Genomic DNA, 22,438 nt, shown 5'->3' on the forward strand with positions numbered 1-22,438 from the left:
CTGTTGATGAGTGACGTTGAGCATCGTTTCATGTGCCTGTAGGCCATCTGGATGTCCTCTTTGGAGAAGTGTCTGTTTATGTGTTCTGCCCATTTCTTCACTGGATTATTTGTTTATTGGGTGTGGAGTTTTGTGAGTTCCTTGTAGATTTTGGATACCAGCTTTTTATCTGATATGTCATTTGCCACTATCTTTTCCCATTCTGTCAGTTGCCTATTAGTTTTCTTGATTGTTTCCTTTGCAGTGCAGAAGCTTTTTATCTTGATGAGGTCCCAATAGTTTATTTTTGCTCTTGATTCCCTTGCCTTTGGGGATGTGTCGAGTAGAAAATTGCTGAAGTTGAGATCAAGGAGATTGTTTCCTACTTTCTCTCGAAGGTTTTGATGGTTTCCTGTCTCACATTCAGGTTGTTCAGCCATTTTGAGTTTATTTTTGTGTACAGTGTAAGAAACTGGTCTAATTTCCTTCTTCTGCATGTTGCTGTCCAGTTCTCCCAGCACCACCTGTTAAAGAAGCTTTTTTCCAGTGGATACTGTTTGCTGCTTTGCCAAAGATTAATTGGCCATACATTTGTGGGTCCAGTTCTGGGCTCTCTATTCTATTCCATTGGTCTATGTGTCTGTTTTTGTGCCAATACCATACTGTCTTGATGATGACAGCTTTGTAGTAGAGGCTAAAGTCTGGGATTGTGATGCCTCCAGTTTTGGTTTTCTTCTTCAATATTACTTTGGCTCTTTGGGGTCTTTTGTGGTTCCATACGAATTTAAGGATAGTTCGTTCTAGCTCTGGTGCAATTTTGATGGGGATTGCATTGAATGTGTAGGTTGCTTTGGGTAAAAAATGACATTTTAACAATGTTTATTCTTCCGATCCATGAGCATGAAATGTTTTTCCATTTCTTTGTGTCTTCTTCAATTTCTTTCATAAGCTTTCTATAGTTTTTGTCATACAGATCTTTTACATCTTAATATGATATTTAATTCATCTGTGTATTACTAAATTATAAGGTGATTAATTTCTTATTTGGAAATAAAGGAAGTTATGACCTATTTATGAGTAGAAAACTTAATTTGGTCTGCAGGAACTTTGGTAAATGTCAAGGAACAGAAAAGAACATTTTGTCAATTTACCTAATACCAGTTCCTTTTTTTTTTTTTTTAAGTTTGTTTATTTTTGAGAGAGAGAGAAAGCACAAGTGAGGGAGGGGCAAGGAAACAGAGGACAGAGGCTCTGAGGTGGGCTTCGCACTGACACCTACCACTGAGCCCGATGCAGGGCTCGAACGTGATCACAGATCATGACCTGAGCCAAAATCAGATGCTCAACCAACTGAGCCACCCGCACTCTTTTCTTCTTTATATTTGTCCACTTTTTCCAAATAGTTTTGTCAGTTACACAGCAGCACAGTAATTTAGTCTCATTATAAAGTGTTTAAGCAGGAGAGAATGTAGTAGAGAAAAAAAAGTTGATTATTCATCAACCTCAGTTATCAGTTAGTCCTTGTCCCATTTTTCTATCAGAAGATCCTATTGTTACGAGTTTATTCTCCTAGACTCTAGGAGTCCTTAAAGATGCTCATCATATGCTAAGCTTTGCCACACTCTTTTTCTAAGAGGGAAACATTTCTGTCCATTGGAAATAACCACCATCCCTTATTTTTATAGTATAGTTAGGTTTACTTTTTTAAATGTTTTTTTAATTTATTTTTGAGAGACAGAAAGAGACAGTGCGAGCAGGGGAGGATCAGAGAGAGAGGAATACATAGAATCTGAAGCAGGCTCCAGGGTCTGAGCTGTCAGTGCACAGCCCAACACGGGGCTTAAACCCATGAACTGTGAGATCATGACCTGAGTTGAAGCCGGACGCTTAACTGACTGAGCCACCCACGCGCCCTGTAGTTAGGTTTAATTTTAATGGAGTTTTTGAATTGTTCAAAATTATAAATTCAGGTCCAATTGTCAATCAGTCAGGGTCTCATTCAAAGGGATGATAAAAGAAAAAGTTTTACAAAGAGTATATTATCATAGTATGGGAAGAAGACTAAAGAAATCAAACCAGGAATGGGAATGGGAGCAACAGGAAGAAAAGGAGCTGTTACTGAAACTGTTGAGAAACGAAGTTATGGGAGAGAGCTGTGGCATTCGGTAGAGGAACACAGCCACCGCCAAACTGTCACTGCAGGGAAAGAGCAGAGGAAGAAATACCCCTGCTTCTCCCCGCTCCAGCCCTCTCGTCTCTTGCCAGGGTTTCCTCTTGGCCAAACCCAGCAGGGCCAGAGAACCGGAGAGTTTAGTTCAAATAATCCTTACGAGTCACCCTCTTAGTAGGACAGAAAAGGGTACGGAGTAAATCTAGTGAGGAAATGAAGATGATGCAGCCCAACTTGTTCACAAAGGATCCAGTACCTCCACTCGTCTGTATCTCGGACTCTGACCTGTTTACACCATTCCCATCTGTTCCCCTGTCCAATGATAGGCAGTAGCCCTGATGGAAGAATTTCGAGGCATAGACCGAGATGTGGAAGGATCTGCCAAACAGTGGAGGAAGTGGGCAGAATCCGAGTGTCCAGAAAAAGAGAAGTTACCGCAAGAATGGAAGAAGAAGAGCTTGATCCAGAAGCTGATTATTTTGAGAGCAGTGCGCCCCGACAGAATGACATATGCTCTCAGGTGGGGCAGTTAGCATTTTTGGAAATGCAGGTTAACTTAGAGGACACCTGGCCCTAGGGGCTGGCGTATCTGGTAGAGGCATTTATGGTCCATATTGATGAAACGGTTCCGCTGAAATTGTGGTATTGGAATCACTACTGTTGCTGAAACTAACTGAACCCTAGACTGGGCTAGTCTCTAGTCAGACTGAGCCCATCCTTCCTGAAACCTTACTTATGACATCAGGAGCGGGGACAGGGAACCACTGGAAATATTGTAGCAAGAATGATGGGTGTCATCAGAGTTCAGAGGCCAGGGGCACGCATTATCCGAGTGCAATTTCCACCGTCTTTATTTAGTGGTGGCATTTGGGCCCTGAAGATTTTGCCCATCAAACAAAAATGAATTCCTTTCATGGAGACACTAATAGTCCTATAACTTTACAACCAGAGCAATTTAAAGCAAGAATCTCCGTCTCCATCTCCGTCTATGTGTCCTTTCTCTTTGCCCTCTCGACTCCTAACTGGTAATAACGCTGCTTCATTCACGCAAGTCATGTTCTCATTTGAATTTGCCAACCAGAGAGTTCTCAACTTCCTGCCTCTGGTGCGCTCCTTCAAAAGCGTTCACGCACCTCAGGTTTTTCCCCTCCACTTTGTCCAGCTAATTTCCCCTTAGCAGAAGGCTATGCGTACCCTGCTTTACAAGTTAATTCTGCTTAGTGGTACTTACTTTCTGCTAACTCTGGTGCTGCTGGAAAATAATCCCTGCTTAATTGAGCTTCCCTGTGTTAGAAACACCCCAAAAAGCATTTGTATATTCATGAGAAGCCCAGCAGGCCGGAAAATTGCACTGTGGCAAATCTAATGAACTGTTAATAAGTAATGGGGGACCTGGCAGGAGATTTGGGGGGATACAAAGCCATAGGCAGGCAGCTGGTGGTATTCAGAGGGGGGTCTCAGCCCCCAAAATGGAATGTCAGCGTCTGATTTTCAGAGCTCCTAAAGCAGGGAGGGATTTCGCTGACACTAATGCATTAGAAATCTAGCTGGATTCATATCGTTGTATAAAAACATCCCACATCATGAATATGGTGTGTGTCCTTCCTGTGCCTGTGATTTAAGCTGATCCAAGTTGTAGCCCTTTTCAAGGTCACAAGCATTGATGGTGTCTTTTGCATTATTCTTTTTTATAGGAATTTCGTGGAGGAGAAACTGGGTACAAAATACGTAGGGAGAACCAGATTGGACTTACTTAAAGCATTTGAAGAAGGCAGCCCAGCTACGCCGGTCTTCTTCATTCTGTCTCCAGGGGTGGATGCCCTTAAAGACCTAGAGATCCTTGGTGAGGGGCCAGCAGCCTTGCCTCCGCACCCTCCCTCTCACCCAGGGCACCCCCGACCCTCTCTCTGTTCACGGTTACCTTAGTTTCTCTCTCTCTTTCTTTCCTTTTTTCATTTGTTGGAGATTGAGTGCATGGAAAATGTAAGGCTAATAACACTGTAGTCTGAGGAAATGCTCAAACGGAACATTCCTCTGGTTGGCGTAATGCAAGTTTCTTTTGTACTGTTTTCCACCTTTTGACTATATAAGGGCCAGAGGGCAATTTTCTCCATGCTAGTGTAATCTTGTGCCCCCTGTGACTAAATAGTGGTCATTAGAGCAGCCCTAGTCGACTGTGCAAGGCACTGTCGCTTTGTGCTCTGGATTACTACTTCCCACAGCCTGCACCGAGAACACCAGGTTAATAGAGCTGTGACCTGACTGTGCTCGATTCAAGCATGGCCACAAGGTGAGAGGCTCCTGCATTTACCCAATGAGCCAATTTGTTCAAAAAATGATGTGATATCTACCACATGTTGCTTTTTTTTTTATGAGGGAAATGCTTAGCTACTCCTGCAAGAGTTAATAAGGCTCAGTAACAATACTTGCCATCTATCAAAATGTCAAAAGCTTCATTACCATAAAACCAGAGGAACTTATTTCTACAGGCTTAGCTAATGCTCCTGAGGAGGCAGCTGTTGAGAGCTCAAAGTGCCCCTTGGGGAAACGACAGAAGTTTAGTTTGGATTCTTCGGGAGGGTGACCTGGAAGGTGGCAGCCACCCCCACAGATGGACCCTGGGCCACAGAATTCCTCACCTTCTCGTCTGTCCTTGATTCACTCTTCCTCTCCCTGTGTTGTATCCTTTCACAGGCAAAAAACTGGGGTTCACGATTGACTCGGGAAAATTCCACAACGTGTCTCTAGGACAAGGTCAGGAGACGGTGGCGGAAAAGGCACTGGAGAAAGCTTCCCAGGGAGGACACTGGGTCCTGCTCCAAGTGAGTAGTCCCTCTTCACGGACAGCGCCGGGAATGAACGGGGGAGGGAAGTGCAGCGTCACCCTGTCCAGCGGGAATGACCCTTCCTCGTGACATACGGTGTTTGCCGAGTCCTCGGGGTTCTCAGTGTTCCTGACACCTCCAAAGGTGATAAGGGACTGTGCTGACAAGGATTAGCTGTCATCTTCTGAGGGATTTTTAGCTGTTGTGCTTCAAAATTTAACACACTACAGCAACCTCTTATCCTCCTGACTTACATGTATGTGGAATACTCACTCCAGTAGTGCTTGAGGACGAACAGGCGTGTATAGATTGCCAAAGCCAGTGTCCTAAAACCTCACAGTTTTAGGACTTTTAAAAGTTACTTTCAAATCTGACAGAGCATTTTTGGGCTGGCTGCCTGGGTGGCTCAGTTGGTTAAGCATCCAACTCTTGATTTTATCTCAGGTCACGATCTCAGGTTCAAGCCCCACGTCAGGCTTGGCGCTAACCTCATCCTGCTCCAGATTCTCTGTCTTGCTCTCTTTCTCTCTTCTTTCATGCGCTCTCTCTCAAAAACAAACATTTAAGAAACATAAAGCTGACTGCATTTTTGCATACAGTACCTCATACAACTCTCACCCTGCCCCTAAATAGTTGTGTGACATTTCCTTTGTTTGTAAGTTCAGGGGATTAGAGTAGATCACCCCTTTATCCCTTCTAGGGCTAGCATTACTTGGGTCTGTGACTCCGACCCAGTGTCCTCCCAAGTGGCTTCCATGGCTGGGGATTCTAGCAAGAACCCAGGAATGCGTGGAGCCCAGGCAGGCTGGAGGGGGCACGTGGGTGCCCTCCTGACTCCTCCAGCGCAGGTGTGCTGTCTCATCAGGTCTGCAAGTAGCCCTTTAATCGGCAGCCCGGTGAAACTAGAGGTTGTCATTTATACCAGAGCCTTTGCGAGGATCCATGATCTCTAATCATGAAAGCAGAGCGGCCAGGATCAGTGCTGTCCTCCCCTTAGGAAGAGAAGAGTGAGCCTCGGAGTGGCCTGGAGAGCCTCGCAGCCACGCAGCTGCACGGTGGCAGGGCCGGTCCTCGAGTTCAGGTCTGTAGGGTGGCAAGCACCGTTGTTTTGTTTTTTGGGGGGTTTTTTTTGCTAACTCGTGTGGCCACCCTCGCACAGAGATAGGACACTGGCCTCCCTCAGTGCCTCCAGGATCCAGGGGTGATGCATTTTACATTTTGGCTTGAACTAAAATTGGATTCTCGAAGCAGCTGCCCAGGGTCCACGCAGAGAGGAACAGCCCACTGCTCAGGCGACACTTCAGCCAAGTGACCCGGGGTTCGTGTGTCCCCCTCCGAGGCTCACAGAGTCAGCGAGATCACGGTGGGGGCTTTGTTTTTTTCTGAGATGGAAGATGTTGCTCTGATAGTTGGGCAGATGCTGAGATCTTCCCGCCGAAGAAAGTTCTTTGAGAATTCTCCTGTGTCCAGCAGCTCTGACTAGGAAGAAAACTAGGAGGGAATGGTCATCCTCAGGAGAACGTAGCATTCAGAGTAAAATGTGTCTGTTACCCCTCTGTCTCTGCTAAGTTCCCATTTGGCCCCAAAATTCAAGTTGTAAGTTTTACCATAAAAACAAACCAAAAAAAAGATCTCAGAAACCCTTATCTCATGAAGAATCTGGTTTTGGATATCTGTTCTAGATGTTGGATTTTTGTTCTTAGCGGCAAGCCGGTAATTTGGAATGTAACTCTTGGGCTGGTCCTCTCCGCACATAGAATAACTGGGGCGTAGAGATTGCCCCGGGCTTTTGGCCATCCTAACTTCTGGGGGTTTCTAGTATCTCTTGGACATTGAAAAGCGAAGCAGGACTTTGAATAAAGAAGGGACTGGCATGATGAGAACTCGTTACATTGTGTGTAATATATGTTACATTTTATCAGCACGGGCACATGACGCACATGACGGATATGCAGATGTTCGTGAGCTCTTAATCCAACTCTGTGGTAGTCAGTTACTGGGATGAGATGGAGCCCTTCACAGGATATTTACCTGGTATTGTATCAGAAACCCATACACCAGAGGAAGCTATTACATAGGTAACAGGGTGGTAGCTATCTGTATCCCAGAAATACACCACATGGTTTGTAAATTGACATAATGGATTTTTAAAAACTATTTTCATGGGCAAAACAGATGGCTTTCAAGATCCGTGGATTGGCTAAAAGTGTTGCACAGGCGTCGCTGCCCTGCAACCAGCAGGCACAGGAATCTAGCCAATCTCAAAGCCAAGATCCCCACGAGCAGCTCCCAGGCTGGCCTCCAGAGTGTGTCTGTGTTCAGGGTTGCCCTGCTTGGAGATGGTTCTGTTCCCTGACTCCAGAGCCACTGCCTAGAATATTTTTACATTTGTTTCAGGTAAAGTTCTCAAGGTGGGGTGGTGGTGTAGTCCGTAAGGTGGAGAACGAGGTCCTATTTGAGCTTGCAGAGCCGGTTTTATTGTTGTTTGTGTTTCTGCTTACTTGTGTGAGTGGCACAGTAAGATGTGAAAAGTACTCTTGCCGTAATCTAGGAGCAAGCATGGAGGCTCAGGGCTCTGACTTACCGCTGAGCTTGTTAGGGTTGCCGGACCACAGTATCACAGAGGGAGTGGCTTCATCCACAGAAATTTAATTTCTTACAGTTCTGCAGCCCAGAAGCCTGAGATCAAGTGATCTATAGGGTTGGTTTCTTTGGACGCCTCTCTCCGTGGTGTGTAGATGATTGTCCCCTCCCCATGTCTCCATACGGTCCTCCATCTGTGTGTGTCCTAATCACCTCTTCTTGTAAGGACTTAAGTAACATCAGATTAAGACCCACTTTAATTATTGCGTCCAGTTGTAATTGCTTCTTTCAAGACCTATTCCAAATACAGTCATATTCTGAGGTACTGATGGTCAGAATTTCAACATACGAATTTGGGAGCCCTAATTCAGTTTATGATAACTACCAGTGTTGAACATTTGCCAAAGCAAAATAGCCTAATAATGTGAACAACTGAATTGGTTGAATCGGTCTTTTTTACAACAGAACTGTTTCAAAGAAAGATACCTACATGACTATTTCATTCCATATTTGCCTTTCTTCCTTATTTTTTGTGGGACTCTTTTTGTAGCTGTTATAATATTAAATGTTTTTCTTTGTTGGGAATAATTACCTATTTCCCGGGGTGATGTTTCAATCACTGTTTAAGGACTTCCAGAGCCAGAGAGCATGTGAGGGTATGGCCTCTGTACTTCTCTCACAGTATCAACTACCGAGTACTCAGTGGGTGTTTAGTTTTGGAGGGCTGTGAATCATAAAACAAAAAATCAGGAAGTGATGGTGGTAACATTTGTTTCATGATTGTTGACAGCTCTAGGGTTTAATAAAAATCTCATGTTAGGAATCCACAGAGCATCCTAACAAGGAATGATTTCTTTTTCAGGTAGCCTTCCACCCCTCACATCCTTTTGAGTTCATGTGCTAATTAAACATGAGAAACAATGATCAGGTACATTGCTAGCTTTTAGTTTTTATACTTGACTAAACTAACCGGTAGGTCTCAGTAATTGAGTTTAATCTGTAACACAGAAAACTGTCAGGAACTCCCATTTCCAAGGTTATTGGTGGGTGTTGGAAGCAGGTAAGTGTGTTGGAAGTAGATTTGGGTTAACAAAGATAACCTGTGGTGATTTGGAGCCCTACTTGTGTTCTACGCACACCTATACAGAACACCATGTTTTGGTGTTTGGTTTTATTCCCTAACATGATAATAAAGGAAAAATTAAATCCTGGTCCTCTGAGTCTTCTACACATTTATATATAGGAAAATACTGTGATCCCGTTATTTGACTAACATACTTTAGTTTCACCAGAGTCATAAGGTATACTGTTTTTCAGAATGTCCACTTGGTAGCCAAGTGGCTCGGAACCTTGGAAAAACTCCTTGAACAATTCAGCCAAGGAAGCCACAGAGACTACAGAGTTTTCATGAGTGCCGAATCTGCACCTACACCAAGTGAACACATCATCCCTCAAGGACTCCTGGAAAATTCCATTAAAATTACTAACGAACCCCCCACAGGAATGCTGGCCAATTTGCATGCTGCCCTGTACAACTTTGATCAGGTAAGAAAGCAGAAGCTTGGTCTGACAATGGTCAGGGTCTTCTCACAAAACCTGGGGCCTTGATCTACTCACGTGTCTTGTGCAAAGAGATGAAGTGAAATATCAGAATGTGTTTTAATCTCTTGAAAGGATCATCTGTCACTGCCTCTTCCAGTGACTAAAAGAAAAAAAAATTTGTGTTTTGCCCTAAAACTACAGCCCCATGCTGGAGAGAGTAAATTATGTCCCTTTCTGAGGGAACCTGCTTATTGAAGAAAAACGTGGCAGGGTAGCAGCTCTTAGCACAGGAAGAGAAAGCCATTGTTACTCCTGTTAATGCTCTAGACAGTGACAAAAGTAATGATGTGGGAAGAGTTTGACTATAATATTTAATGTTTTAGAACTGGTTTTGATCTTAGCAGACTTAAGTCATGTTTTCAGGTTGTATCCATTTGCCTTCTTATTTATATCTTCATTCCCATCTAAAAAAAAATTAATAAATATACTTGGATTACCATTATTCCCCTTGTCCACATTATTGCATCTCTGTATCATAATCAAGTGTTTGAAGCCAGTTTCCTTTGTTGTTGCATCTCTGCACAGTCATTCCCTCCAATTTCTTAGACGCCCTGGGAAACAATATTCTTATTGAGAGAAGTGGAATGAACTCAAAAGAGGAAATACATAAGATTTGGTGATAAATATTAAGCTTCCTGTTAGAAATATTATGATTCTCTATAAAGCATGCTTCACTTTTTCACTAGTATCTTCTGGGCCAATACCCAAGCCAACATTATGAAGGAATTTCAGTTGGCCAGGTAAGATTACAGTTTTGAAGACTATAGTTAATTACCTAATTAAATAATTAATGTATAGCCTATATAAACACAGTGGACTGTAAACAGAAGGGACTCAAAACATCTTGTTGAATCTATTGTATATATTCAGGTTTTGGGGGGTTTTTTTTGTTTTGTTTTTTTTGGTTTTTTTTTTGGTGAACTATGGCAGGCCTGTATTTTTTTTTTTAATCCATAAGTTTATAATTTCTGACCACTTAGGACATTCTCAAGCTCTTGCACAAAGCAAGAGCAAAGGAGGATTTTGTTATATTTAAATAGGATTTATCCGGCCCTCTAGAACAGTTGTCTTGTGAAAAGTGAGCATTTTATGAACAAATATGCTTCAGTCCAATTGTCCTTCAGCTTTTTCTTTTCTTTTCTTTTCTTTTTTTTGGTAAGGATCTCTCTGATAATCTGATAAAACTATGGATACTCTTCCCAGGGACATACACATTTAAAAAATTGTTGGATATAATCATAGGAGAATCCTTTCTCCTGTTCTCATTTACTCATGAAAGTGTCAGTTCTTTTCACTGTTACCTGGGAAGCCACTTAAATGAACTGAAGTTTACATTTACTGGAAAGACTCTTAAGTACTTCAAGGGGAAATATTTATCTAGTAGGAAGCACCCTCTGAAATATTAAAACTAAATTTGATTGTAAGTAGCAAAAACAAAGATAATCAGAGTTATTCATTTAATAAACTTCCTATCAAACCTGCTATAGCCAAAACCAAACCAGCAAAAACTCTAAAGAAAACGTAAAAATTTTAGAATAGTCTTTTATGAATGCTAACCTGTCATTATGTTAGAAAACAAAATGTGGTTTTATTCACATGATGTAATTCCAGGGTATTCACCTGTACCCCCTGGTCATCTGTAATAGTTTCCCAGTGCCCCTTAATCAGTTAGAATTGTGTTTGTCTACTTATGAAAGAAGTGTGAAACAACAGTGGCTTGAAAACGTTAAAGTATTTGTGCCACCTGAGGATTCTGGAGGGAGGTCATTCAGCGCAAAGTGTGTCACAGAAAGTTGTCATCAGTCTAGTTCTTTTGCAGCACACTCTTTCTAGAACGGGCTTCCAGGGCCCCCGGTGGCAGTCCCCATGTCCATGTTTCTGACCGTAGGGTGAACGAAGGAACAAAGAGGATGACATGGATACACGTTTGCTTTCTTTCAAGGACGCTGCCTGGGAGTCAATACACAGTATTTCTCCTTTCACCTCGTGGTCATGTTTAGTCACACCACGTTCCCTAGCTGTAAGGCAGGCTGGGAAACGTCCATTTATCGTGGACAGCCATGTGCCCGGCTCACAGTCAGCAGTGACAGGTTTTCGGACAGGCAATTAGTGATCTGGGTCACAGACTTCCCACTTCCCCAAGGCTACCTTCACCATCCTGGGTGTTCTGTGTTCCTGCCATGGTCTTACGTAGTTGAAGCCTGTGACGTGAACAAAGGGTAATGAAATGCCACTGACCTTAGTTACTCATCCGGGTCAGAGAAAAACAAGCCCCACTCCACCCGTGTTGTCTGGGTATCCCTCTCAGATGAGAAAAGCACCCAAGGGATCCAGACAAATGAACGGTTTTGTTTGGATGTTTTTGGTTTTTATATGCTTTAATATTCAAATCAAATTAAATTTATATTTTTAATCTTACCCCCAAATCAGAATTTACCTCCGAACTATGAGATGTATGGGCATAATGAGCAGAGTTTAATGCTAGTCCTTTGTTGGGGCACCTGGGTGGCTCAGTTGGCTGAGAGTCCAGCTCTTGATTTTGGCTCAGGTCATGATCACGCTGACAGAGCAGAGCCTGCTTGGGAGTCTCTCTCCTTCTCTGCCCCTCCTCTGTGCATGTTTTCTCTCTCTCTCTCAAGTCCTCATTTGAGCATTCCAGAACATCTTTGTAAATGCAGTCATTCACTGACCAAGATGTAAAAAACCATTTTCTGTAGGATGCTGCTTCCCTGTGTGTTTCAGCTCCATCGCACCTGTCTTTTGAAGATGTGTTAAGGGAATACTGTTTAGGCTCCTTCCACACCCAGATAATAACTACATTTTTAAAGTCAGAATATAGATTTCTTTTTCTGTAAGATTTGCAGCAGAAACAAATAATTGGTAGCTTTGCATGTAAAATTGGCATCTGTGTGCATACCACTGTTACGCGTGTGTGGACATCTCTTCTCTATTCACGGTGCTGTTTGCATGTTTTCTGATAAGAATTTGCCCATCACCTGGTTTGTAAAAATATAACTGACCTGAAATGTAGAATGTTAGGTAGACTCATACTTTTACTTGATTTGAAAAGCTTGATTCATATTTTCTTCCAATGGCATTTATATTATCAGAGCATAATGGGCATTAAGTTGTAATTGTTTTAGTGCTGAGGATAAAGCTAAATGAATTATATGAAATGTAGATGGAATTAGGGACTTAATTATTATAGGATCTTCATTTCCTGTGGACTATATGTAATTTAAAGAGGGGTTAGGTGACTTGTTAGATCATAATTCCTAAGTAAAAGTTTGATACTTTTATTTCATCTCCTAGAATTTTCTTAAATTTAAAACCAATATTTTTTTTATTTTTTCTTATGTTTTATTTATTTTTGAGACAGATTCAAAGCATGAGTGGGGAGGGGCAGAGAGAGAGAGGGAGGCACAGAATTGGAAGCAGGCTCCAGGCTCAGAGCTGTCAGCACAGAGCCCGACACAGGACTCGAACCCACGAACGTGAGATCATAACCTGAGCTGAAGTCGGAGGCTTAACCGACTGAGCCACCCAGGCACCCCAAAACCAATATATTTTTGAGGGGTGCCTCGGTGGCTCAGTCAGCTAAGTGTCTGACTTCACCTAAGGTCACGATCTTGCAGTTCGTGAGTTGGAATCCCGCATCAGGCTCTCTGCTATCACTGCAGAGCCTGCCTAGGATTCTCTGCCCCTCCCCACTCACATTCATGTTCGTTCGTTCTCTCCCTCCCTCCCTTCCTCTCTCTCTCTCTCTCTCTCAAAAGTGAATAAAATTTAAAACTACATAAACAAAACTAATATATGTTTATATTCTTCAGTATTCCAATTTTATGGTTCTATTTTATTCTTTCACAAGCTTGTCTTTTACTTCATGTTTGTGGAAATGTTATGTTTAATGACCATATATTTTCAAGCCCCACTAATGACTTAGAAATGGCCCTGTGCTTTAGAATGTCCTAGTGACTTAGTTGGGTCTGCACTGTGGGTAGCCTCACCAGTCCTAGAACTCTATTTGGTAGTAGCCTTGGACTCTGATGACAGTGATACAGAAAGAAACTAGAAGCTTCTTCTAGTCTTAGAACAAGAGAACAAGTCTGGTCTTTGTTTCAGCTTGTACTAGGACTTGGCTGAGAGACCAGATCTGAACTCCCCCATAAAGGCGCTAAATACACTTGGTCGATGGCCCGGTTATCAAATCCATTTTAAATGTGGACTGGGTGTAATTTGACCATTCAAAAAAAATTTTTTAACATTTATTTATTTTTGAGAGAGCATGAGCAGGGGAGGGGCAGAGAGAATAGGAGACAGAGAATCCAAAGCAGGCTTCAGGCTCTAAGTTGTCAGCACAGAGCCCGATGCGGGGCTCGAACCCACGAACAGTGAGATCATGATCTGAGCCAAAGTCGGGTGCTCAACTGATGAAGCCACCCACGTGCCCCTGCAAGGCACGAAGATGCATGTCTGGTCTTCTCTTCCTCTACTGCCCAATATCAGTTGAAGTAATCCTTGTTGGCCTCACAGAACTGCCAAATCTGAGAATAAAGTACTATTCCCTTTAAGCCAAAGATTGGATGACTATTGTTCACCTTTTAAATTCATGGCTGTGTGACCCATAACCACATCAGCATGCCAGGATTTAATTTTCCCTCTGTGATTAAGAAAAAAAAAAGTTACAGATCTAGCCTACAGGGTGTATGTTTTACACTCTTTCATATGCCATTCTGTCAACCCAGCAATGAATTTTACTTAAAGTTCATTGGAAGGAAACCATTGGTCAGGACGATTATATCAGTTCAGGTACAGCACAAAATTACAGTGATCCAAACAAGGTAACTTCTCTCCCATATAATTGGCAGCTCTATTTTCACGAGGTCAGCCACACACCCAAGCTGGTAGGTGCCTCTACCGTAACTCACTCGTGGCTTCCACGGTTGGCTAGTCCTCATCATTTCTAGCCCACAGAAAAGGGAAAAGAGTGACAATCAGGGCAAGCGATTTCCTTTTAAATCAATGACATGAAAATTGTACACATCACTTCTCAAATTCTGTTGGCAAGAACTTGGTCATGTGGCGCATCTGGTTTGGGGGGAGGATGGAAATCGTGTTCTGACGGGTGGCCGTGAAACACCGGGAAATGCGGGCCTGAGGTGAGCTAGCATCCTGCTATGCTGATGAAACAAACTCATGGTGTCCTTTGGCCATCTAGATTTTTCAGGAGAAGTTCGCAGGGGAAGGACGTCAAGCAGTATTATCACTGCTCAAAATGAATGGTCTCATTTTCTAATGAATTCAGAAGCATTCAGTAAAATAACCGAAGCAAAGTGAAAGTATTCACCTTAAATTAACAGACTGGCAAACATCAAATGGTCAGTCTTCCTATTATGCTCTCCTAGGATGGGCAGCCATGCTTAAAATGGCAAGGTACTCCTGTGTGAGATCTCTGGCAGAGTTTTCTACAAGATCGTTGAAAACTCAGACCCTTGCCCTTGGAAGCCATACAGAAGGACAATCACAATTTTTCTTTTCTCCCAGGACACCCTTGAAGCATGCTCCAAGGAGCAGGAGTTCAAAAGCATCCTCTTTTCTCTGTGCTACTTCCACGCTTGTGTCGCTGGGAGACTGAGGTTTGGCCCCCGGGGCTGGAGCCGCCGCTATCCTTTCAATCCTGGAGACCTCACCGTGTGTGCCGGGGTCCTCTACAACTACTTAGAGGCAAACCCTAACGTAAGTGCCCCTGGTCAGATAACCTCTTCCAAAGAGCGCGCTGAATCTGTCAGTATCTGGCCACTATCAAATGGACCGTAATTTCTCTTTTCAAGCTATTATTGAAATAGCTGACACTATATATGCATCTTCGGCCAAGTGTGAAAAGGAACCAGATCAAAGGTTTTCCAGCAGTGGATGCTCGAACTTCGTAAGATAGGTCAAACCAGTTCTACATCAGCAGCTTAGTGCATAAAAAAAAAAAATGTCCTTCATTATATTAACAAAAACAGTGGTTTACATGTGCATATATGCCAGATTCATTAGGCAGGTAATGAAGCATTTGCACAAATGTAATTACATACAGCAATTCTGACAGTTCATAACACTGCATTAATAATCACTACAATTAGTTCTTATGATGGAAGCAATTTACAGCGCGTCACATGTATAAATAATGGTGCATTTCCTGCATATGTCATTATTATGTATTAAGGATGCCACCTTGTTGTGACTTTCTCAGTAATGTTCCCCTTGATTGGAAGTTAAAGGTAGATGAATGATTTTATTTCATAGCTAAAATGTGTTTTACAGGTGGGGACGGAAATGCCTCATCAAGAACATTTGTGCAAACTCTTAGAAACCCAATAATTGGATTTCAAAAAGGAAGAATGATTTGTAAGGATTTCCTGGCTTAGTCTTCACAAAAGAAACTTTCTCCATTAAGTTCAGTCTGTTCGAATTGAGATCTGTTAGTCAAAACCAACCGGATGTTGTGCTCTTAACAAGAACATTCTATAAGTTTCTAGAACAACTCCATATTTTTGTGTATTAAGGTTTGCTTTATGTTCTTTTGGTAACTGTTCTCACAATTTTTGTAATCTCTGTTTTCTCAAGCGTTAGAAGGGATTTGACTGCTATCAGATCCTGTACACTTAGTATATCGTGTGGGTTGCTCTTCCAAAGAACATATTTTCAGCAAGTTGTACCCAAAATAAATGGCTTTAATATGGTATATAATGATCAACATTCCATACCTATCATTTTTAAGTATATAAAATTTGATCATATGTTGACCTTTCTCATAAGCAAAACTCTGTGTTGATCTTAATACATTTTCTTTAAAATGTCACACGTAAAGTTGACTACTCTAATAGTTCTAGGGGGAAAGTGAAATGGACTGCTTAAAACTTTCCTACCAGTCCACACTCGGCCGAAACCATGAATAGTATCCCTTTTCAGCTGAATTGTGTATACAGGAAGAGTTAGGAATAAAAGGGAGAAGATGAGGAGAAGACTCCTTCCTGCTTCTCTCCAGTTCTCACATCCTGAGAGGTGGCAGCCCCAGGGGGCCAAGTGGATCCCGTCCTGCCACTGTCCCCTGAGGTATTCCTCAATCAACACAGCTTTCAGATTTTAACACAACTTTCCTCTCTCATGTCTAGACCCACATCATTCACCACAGACAGTGAAGCAAGACCCCGGGATTTGGGAGTTAAGTTATTATGTACACAGAGGTGGGTGGTACACAGTGTCCTCTCCAGGAAGGCATATGTAAAAAAGAATAATTCCCTGGCTGATTAAAATCTTGAGGGAGATACATATCAGATGGTAGAATGCCTCGTGAGTATTAATTCAATGTACTCAGAGAAATGAAATGGAGAGGTCTCTGTTTCCCATCCATTTCAGGGCAGCGTGGAAGGTGCCCAAAGGTTCTTCCCCTCCAGCACGGTCCAGTCCACTCACCTCTCTCATTGCTCACTCACCTCAGACCAGCTTAAAAGAAACACCTATTTGAGGTTCATTTACTGAAATTCAAATAAACTTGTAGCAAGTACAGTGGAATAGTTGAAGCAATTTTACTTGTTCTCTCACATCATGCAACAAATGAAGGCTATAATTAAGTTTTTACTTGAACTGCTGGGAGGCAATCTACTGCCCTTGAGGGTATAAAGGTTCCTGTCTAGAAAGGCTTCATCATAGACTGGCATGTTTTGCAAACCCAGAGGAAGCTAAAGGGAGCAGAGAGAGGCTTCAAATCCCATGAAGCCAAATAAAGAGATACCGTTATTTCTCAACACCACATGGTACAGTCATGAGTTCCAACCCTCAGAACAGTCGGGCAGGCCGGTCATGCCATAGCCCGGCCCTCATATCAGTCTGTGGCAAGGGGATGGGATTGCTTGGATTTTTGCAAGGTGATGGAGTTCTATCTTCAGATTGTGTAGCGTTTTCTTTTTTTGCCTAGATGAGATCATAAAATCTATAATTCAGATCATCAAAACATGTCATACCTCAAAGGCCCTGCAAACGTACACTTTTTCTTAGTTTTTGGATAAGATTTTGAATTCGTAGTTTCCCTACATGACGTGTTCTAGGAATAATTGCTTTAAAATCTGCATTAAGAGTCCAGTGTTGGGGCCCCTGGGTGGCTCAGTCAGTTAAGTGTCCGACTTCAGTTCAGGTCATGATCTCACAGTTCATGGGTTTGAGCCCCACTTGGGGCTCCCAACTGACAGTATGGAGCCTACCTGGGATTCTCTTTCTTTCCCTCTCTCTCTCTCTCTCTGCCCCTCCTCTGCCCACAGAAGCACACATATATGCGCGCTTTCTGTCTCAAAATAAGCTTTAAATCACACTTTCTTAAAAATAAAAAAAAGTTTAGTGGCGCCTGGATGGCTCATTTGGTTAAGCTTCTGACTTCAGCTCAGGTCATGATTTCATGGTTTGTGAGTTCAAGCCCTGCTTCAGGCTCTCTGCTGACAGCTTGGAGCCTGGGACCTGCTTTGGATTCTGTGTCTCCCTCTCTGCACCTCTTCCAGTCTCTCCCTCTCCCTCCCTCCCTCTCTCTCTCTTTCCCAAAAAATAAACAAACATAAGAAACAAATACATAAAAATAAAAAAAATTAAAATAGTTCAGCCTTAGTGAATTTTCACTGAATGTAGTAAAACACACCAAAAACAATTCTCTCTGATTCTACGGAGAAACCTAAACAATTTCTGAACCTCTTTTAAATGTTCCTGTTGATGAAGATTTGAGGGAACGCTGTTGGGGGGTTTGTGGAGAGGCATGTGTGGCTAGTTGACCGCTTGGACACGGCCACGCCAGGCCTGGAAATGAACACTTGCGTGTCTCCCCTCCCAGGTCCCATGGGAAGATCTCCGCTATCTCTTCGGGGAGATCATGTACGGGGGCCACATCACAGATGATTGGGATCGCAGGCTGTGTCGGGTGTACCTGGACGAATTCATTAATCCATCTCTGGTAAGATACTTTTTTTAGAATTTTTTTTTTATGTTTTATTTATTTTTGAGAGAGAGAGAGAGCATGAGCAGGGAAGGGTCAGAGAGGAGGGAGACACAGAATTGGAAGACAGGCTCCGGGTTCTGAGCTAGCCATCAGCACAGAGCCTGATGGCAGGGCTCGAACCCACAGACTGCGAGATCATGACCTGAGCTGAAGTCGGATGCTCAAGCAACTAAGCCACCCAGGCGCCCCTGGTAAGACACTTTAAATTCCTTTTACAGAGGAGAAAATTCTAGTAAGAATTTTTAAAACTAATTTCGCTGTATAAATACTTATTAAACATTATCAAAGAGTTGTGGTCTTTTGTGAGTATATTCTGGGCCCCCATCGAGGAGTTTGGAAAGGTGTTAAAAATGCAGAGCCTTGGGCTCCATCTCAGAGCTCTGGAATCAGAATCTGGGATGACAACTGTGCATGTCTGCTCTTCTGTGCCCACATGAACGACCCTCACGTGCACTGGCTCTCTGATCTTTGGAATAGCCCTGGAGGGTGTGCAGAAGAGGCACTGTGACCCTATTTTATAGGGAGAGACGGAGCATGGCTTGCCCCAGAACATTCCGTCACCATGGGCAAGAGCTCCAGCCAGAAGATAGGTGGATTGATTTCAATTTGAGATTCTAAACTAAGTGAAATCTGTGCCATGGAGCATTCTAAATTTTGATCACTAAAATTTTTTAAAAGTTTGTTTATTTTTGAGAGAGAGAGGGTGAGCAGGGAGGGACAAAGAGAGGGAGACACAGAATCTGAGGGAGTCAAAGAATCTGAAGCAGGCTCCAGGCTCTGTGCTGACAGAGCTCGAACCCACAGACCACAAGATCATGGCCTGAGCTAAAGTCAGACACTCATCTGGCTGAGCCACCCAGGTGTCCTGACTGACTCTTAACTAAATACTTGGTCTGGAAAAAATGTGATGTGAGAACCCATTTCTTCTGTCTGTGAGGCAAGGTAGGGTCCCCACTGTAGTGGAGTTCAAAGAGACCCAGGTCCTTTCCCTGTTTCTCATTTTGCCAACCCACTGTCTGGAAAGACCAAATAGCCACTTAGCTTGTGTCCAGGCTGTGTTCCTGGCAAAAGTGCTCAGTCCCTGTTTTCCATATTGAAATAGCTGAAAGTGGTGGCACACTTTTCTCATGCTCTCTAAGGCCTCCATGTTCATGGCCATTGCCTCATTTCTTGGAAATGCAAGGCACCCTATACCATGCCATCTTTATTTTCACCTGAACAAGACACCAACTGTGTTGAACACAGTGCCCTGGAACTTCCTCGACCTTGGCCCTGGAACTTCCTTCTAGATGGGTCTCATCAGGCAAGGGAAACAAAAGCAAAAATAAACTACTGGGATTCCATCAAAATAAAAAGCTCCTGCACAATGAAGGAAACGATTAACAGGACTAAAAGGCAACCTACAGAATGGGAGAAGATATTTGCAAATGACATATCAGATAAAGACTCAGTAGCCAAATTATATAAAGAACTTATAAAACTTAACACTAAAAAAAAGGAATAATCCAATTAAAAAATGGGCAGAAGAGAGGTGCCTGGGTGGCCGAGTGTCCGACTTTAGCTCAGGTCATCATCTCCCAGTTTGTGATTTTGAGCCCCACATCAGGCTCTGTGTTGAGCTCACAGCCTGGAGCCTGCTTTGGATTGTGTGTCTCTGTCTCTTTCTGCATCCCTTTCCGGCTTGTGCTCTCTATGTCTCTCTCAAAAGTAAGTAAATAAACATTAAAATAAAATGGGCAGAAGACATGGAGACATTTTTCCAAAGAAGACATACAGATGCCCAACAGATAGATGAAAAGATGCTCAACATCACTGATCACCAGAGAAACACAAATCAAAATGACAGTGAGGTATCATCCCACACCGTCAAATGACTTAAATTAACAACACAAGAAACAGATGTTGGCAAGGACGTGGAGAAAGGGGAACCCTCTACACTGTTGGTGGGAATGCAAACTGGTGGAGCTGCTCCAGAAAATAGTGTGGACTTTCCTCAGAAAGTTGAAAATAGAAATACCCTCTGATTCAGCAATCTCACTACTAGGTATTTAGCCCCCAAATACAAAAATACTAATGCCGAGGAATACATGCATCATGTTGTTTGTAGCAGTATTATCTACAGTAGCCACATTAGGGAAACAACCAAAGTGTTCATTGACTGATGAATGGATAAAGATGTGGTATATATATATATACACAATGGAATATTGCCCATAAAAAAGAATGAAATCTTGCCATGTGCCAACAATGTGGAGGCCTTTAGAGAGTACTAGGCTAAGTGATAATGCATCAGAGAAAGACAGAACCATATGATTTCACTCCCATATAGAATTTAAGAAACAAAACAAATGAGCAAAAAGGGGCGGGGGAGGCAAAACCTAGAAAGAGACTCTTAGGATAGAGAACAAGCTGGTGGGCGCCAGAAGGGAGGTGGGGGTGTGGCTAAACTAAGGATGGGACTAAGGGGGGCACTTGTGATGAGCGATGGGTGGCGTATGTGGAAGGGCTGACTCACTATATTGCATACCTGAAGCTAATATTACATGCTTTGTTAACTGGAATTTAAATAAAATTTAAAAACATAAGCCAAGGACTATAGAAATATATATAGATAGTAGTGCCATATTTTTTAATGATTTGAGCAACCTCCTATTTATACTTTCTCTGAGACCTTGATCACATAAAAGTTTTACATGATTTTGATACCCTTCCTTCAGTCTATTTTGAGAAGTAATATAATCACATATCAGAAAACGTGGTATACTGTATGTAGCCTAATATAAAAAATTGGGGACAGGTTTTTTTTTCTTTCTTTCTTTCTTTCTTTTTTTTTTTTTTTTTTTTTTACTACTTTTAATGTTAAACAATTTGGGGAGAGTGCCAAAAAAAACTTTCCTGCTGCATGACCATTGTTTCCTTTGTGAGAGTCGCCTGGTCTTTCCTTAATTTTTTATTTTTACATTTATTTATTTTTGAGAGACAGAGCACAAGTTGGGAAGGGGTGGAGAGAGGGAGACACAGAATCCGAAGCAGGATCCAGGCTCTGAGCGGTCTGCACAGAGCCTGATGCAGGTCTCGAACCCACAAACCCCAAACCCACAGACCATGAGATCATGACCTGAGCCACCCAGGCGCCCCTGGTCTTTCCTTAGTTCTGAGGAGCAGGATTTCACAGGTCAGAAAGACACTTTCAATTTAATACAATTGGAAGTCACTCCTTAGAAGAGGTCTGGGAGCCGGTTACCATGGAGATGGGAAAGATAAACAGTGTTGGGCGTGTGACCTTTACAGAGGTTGATTTCTCCAAATGATCGTAGAGGTCGAGGAGCAGAGTGAGAAGCTTATTCGGATGTCCCCTCTCAGGCTCTGGCCTGAGGACAGGGAGTGAGTTACTGTGGACTCTTGGTTTTGGCTCAGGTTGTGACCTTACCATTCACGAGATGGAGCCCCGTGTTGGGCTCTGTGCTGACAGCTTGGGATTCTCTCCCTCTCCCCCCTCCCTGTTTGTTCTCATTCTCTCTGTCTCTCCAAATAAACAAACTTAAAAAATAATAAAAATAAATACATGCCAGACAATCAGAAAGCAAAATGTAAGAAGGGCAATAATCGTCCAGAGTCAAAAGAGGGGCAGGATCCTGGCTCTCCCCATGTCTAATAACTGGGCCTGACGCTGACTTCTGCAACATGGACTTCAAATGCTTGATTTTTCCCCCATTACGTGGAGGCTTGTTTTCTTTCAGCATGATCCCATGATTTTTTTCTAAATAGCTTTATCGAGACCAACTTAAATTGAAGTTTACCATCAGTTGGACAATCCAAGGGTTTTTAGCACATTCACAGTTGTGCGGCCCTCCCTACAGTCTATTTTAGAACACCTCATTCCCCCCAAAGAAACCCCGCACCCATTAGGAGTCACTCACAGTCCTCTCCCCAACTCCCCAGCCCCGGACGACAACTCATCCTTTTGTCTCTTTAGATTTGCCTATTCTGGACATTTTATATAAATGGAATGATACAATATGTGACCACCTGTGTTTGCTGCCTTTCACTTAACGTTTTCAAGGTTCATCCATCTATAGGTAACATGGCAGGGCTTCCTTCTTATGGCCAAATAGCAATCCATTGTATGGATACATTTTCTATATCCATCCGTCGATAGACCCTTGAGTTGTTTCCACTTTCTGGCCATGAGGAATAACACTGCTGATGAGCACTGATGAACAAGTGTTGTGTTATGTTTCCGTTCCCCTCGGG

At 42.7% G+C, this 22,438-nt stretch overlaps 1 protein-coding gene across 1 annotated transcript in view; it reads left to right on the forward strand.

Moving 5' to 3' along the window:
• Positions 1-22,438, forward strand: part of DNAH11 (dynein axonemal heavy chain 11) — a 335,444-nt gene that overhangs the window by 299,351 nt on the left and 13,655 nt on the right. The window contains 6 exon segments of the mRNA XM_029929863.1: positions 2,476-2,669; positions 3,844-3,992; positions 4,844-4,971; positions 8,875-9,102; positions 14,704-14,895; positions 18,020-18,139. Of these exon segments, the coding sequence (XP_029785723.1) occupies positions 2,476-2,669; positions 3,844-3,992; positions 4,844-4,971; positions 8,875-9,102; positions 14,704-14,895; positions 18,020-18,139 (1,011 nt within the window).

Source organism: Suricata suricatta, chromosome 2 (genome assembly GCF_006229205.1).
Source record: "Suricata suricatta isolate VVHF042 chromosome 2, meerkat_22Aug2017_6uvM2_HiC, whole genome shotgun sequence".
NCBI classification, from domain to species: Eukaryota; Metazoa; Chordata; class Mammalia; order Carnivora; family Herpestidae; genus Suricata; species Suricata suricatta.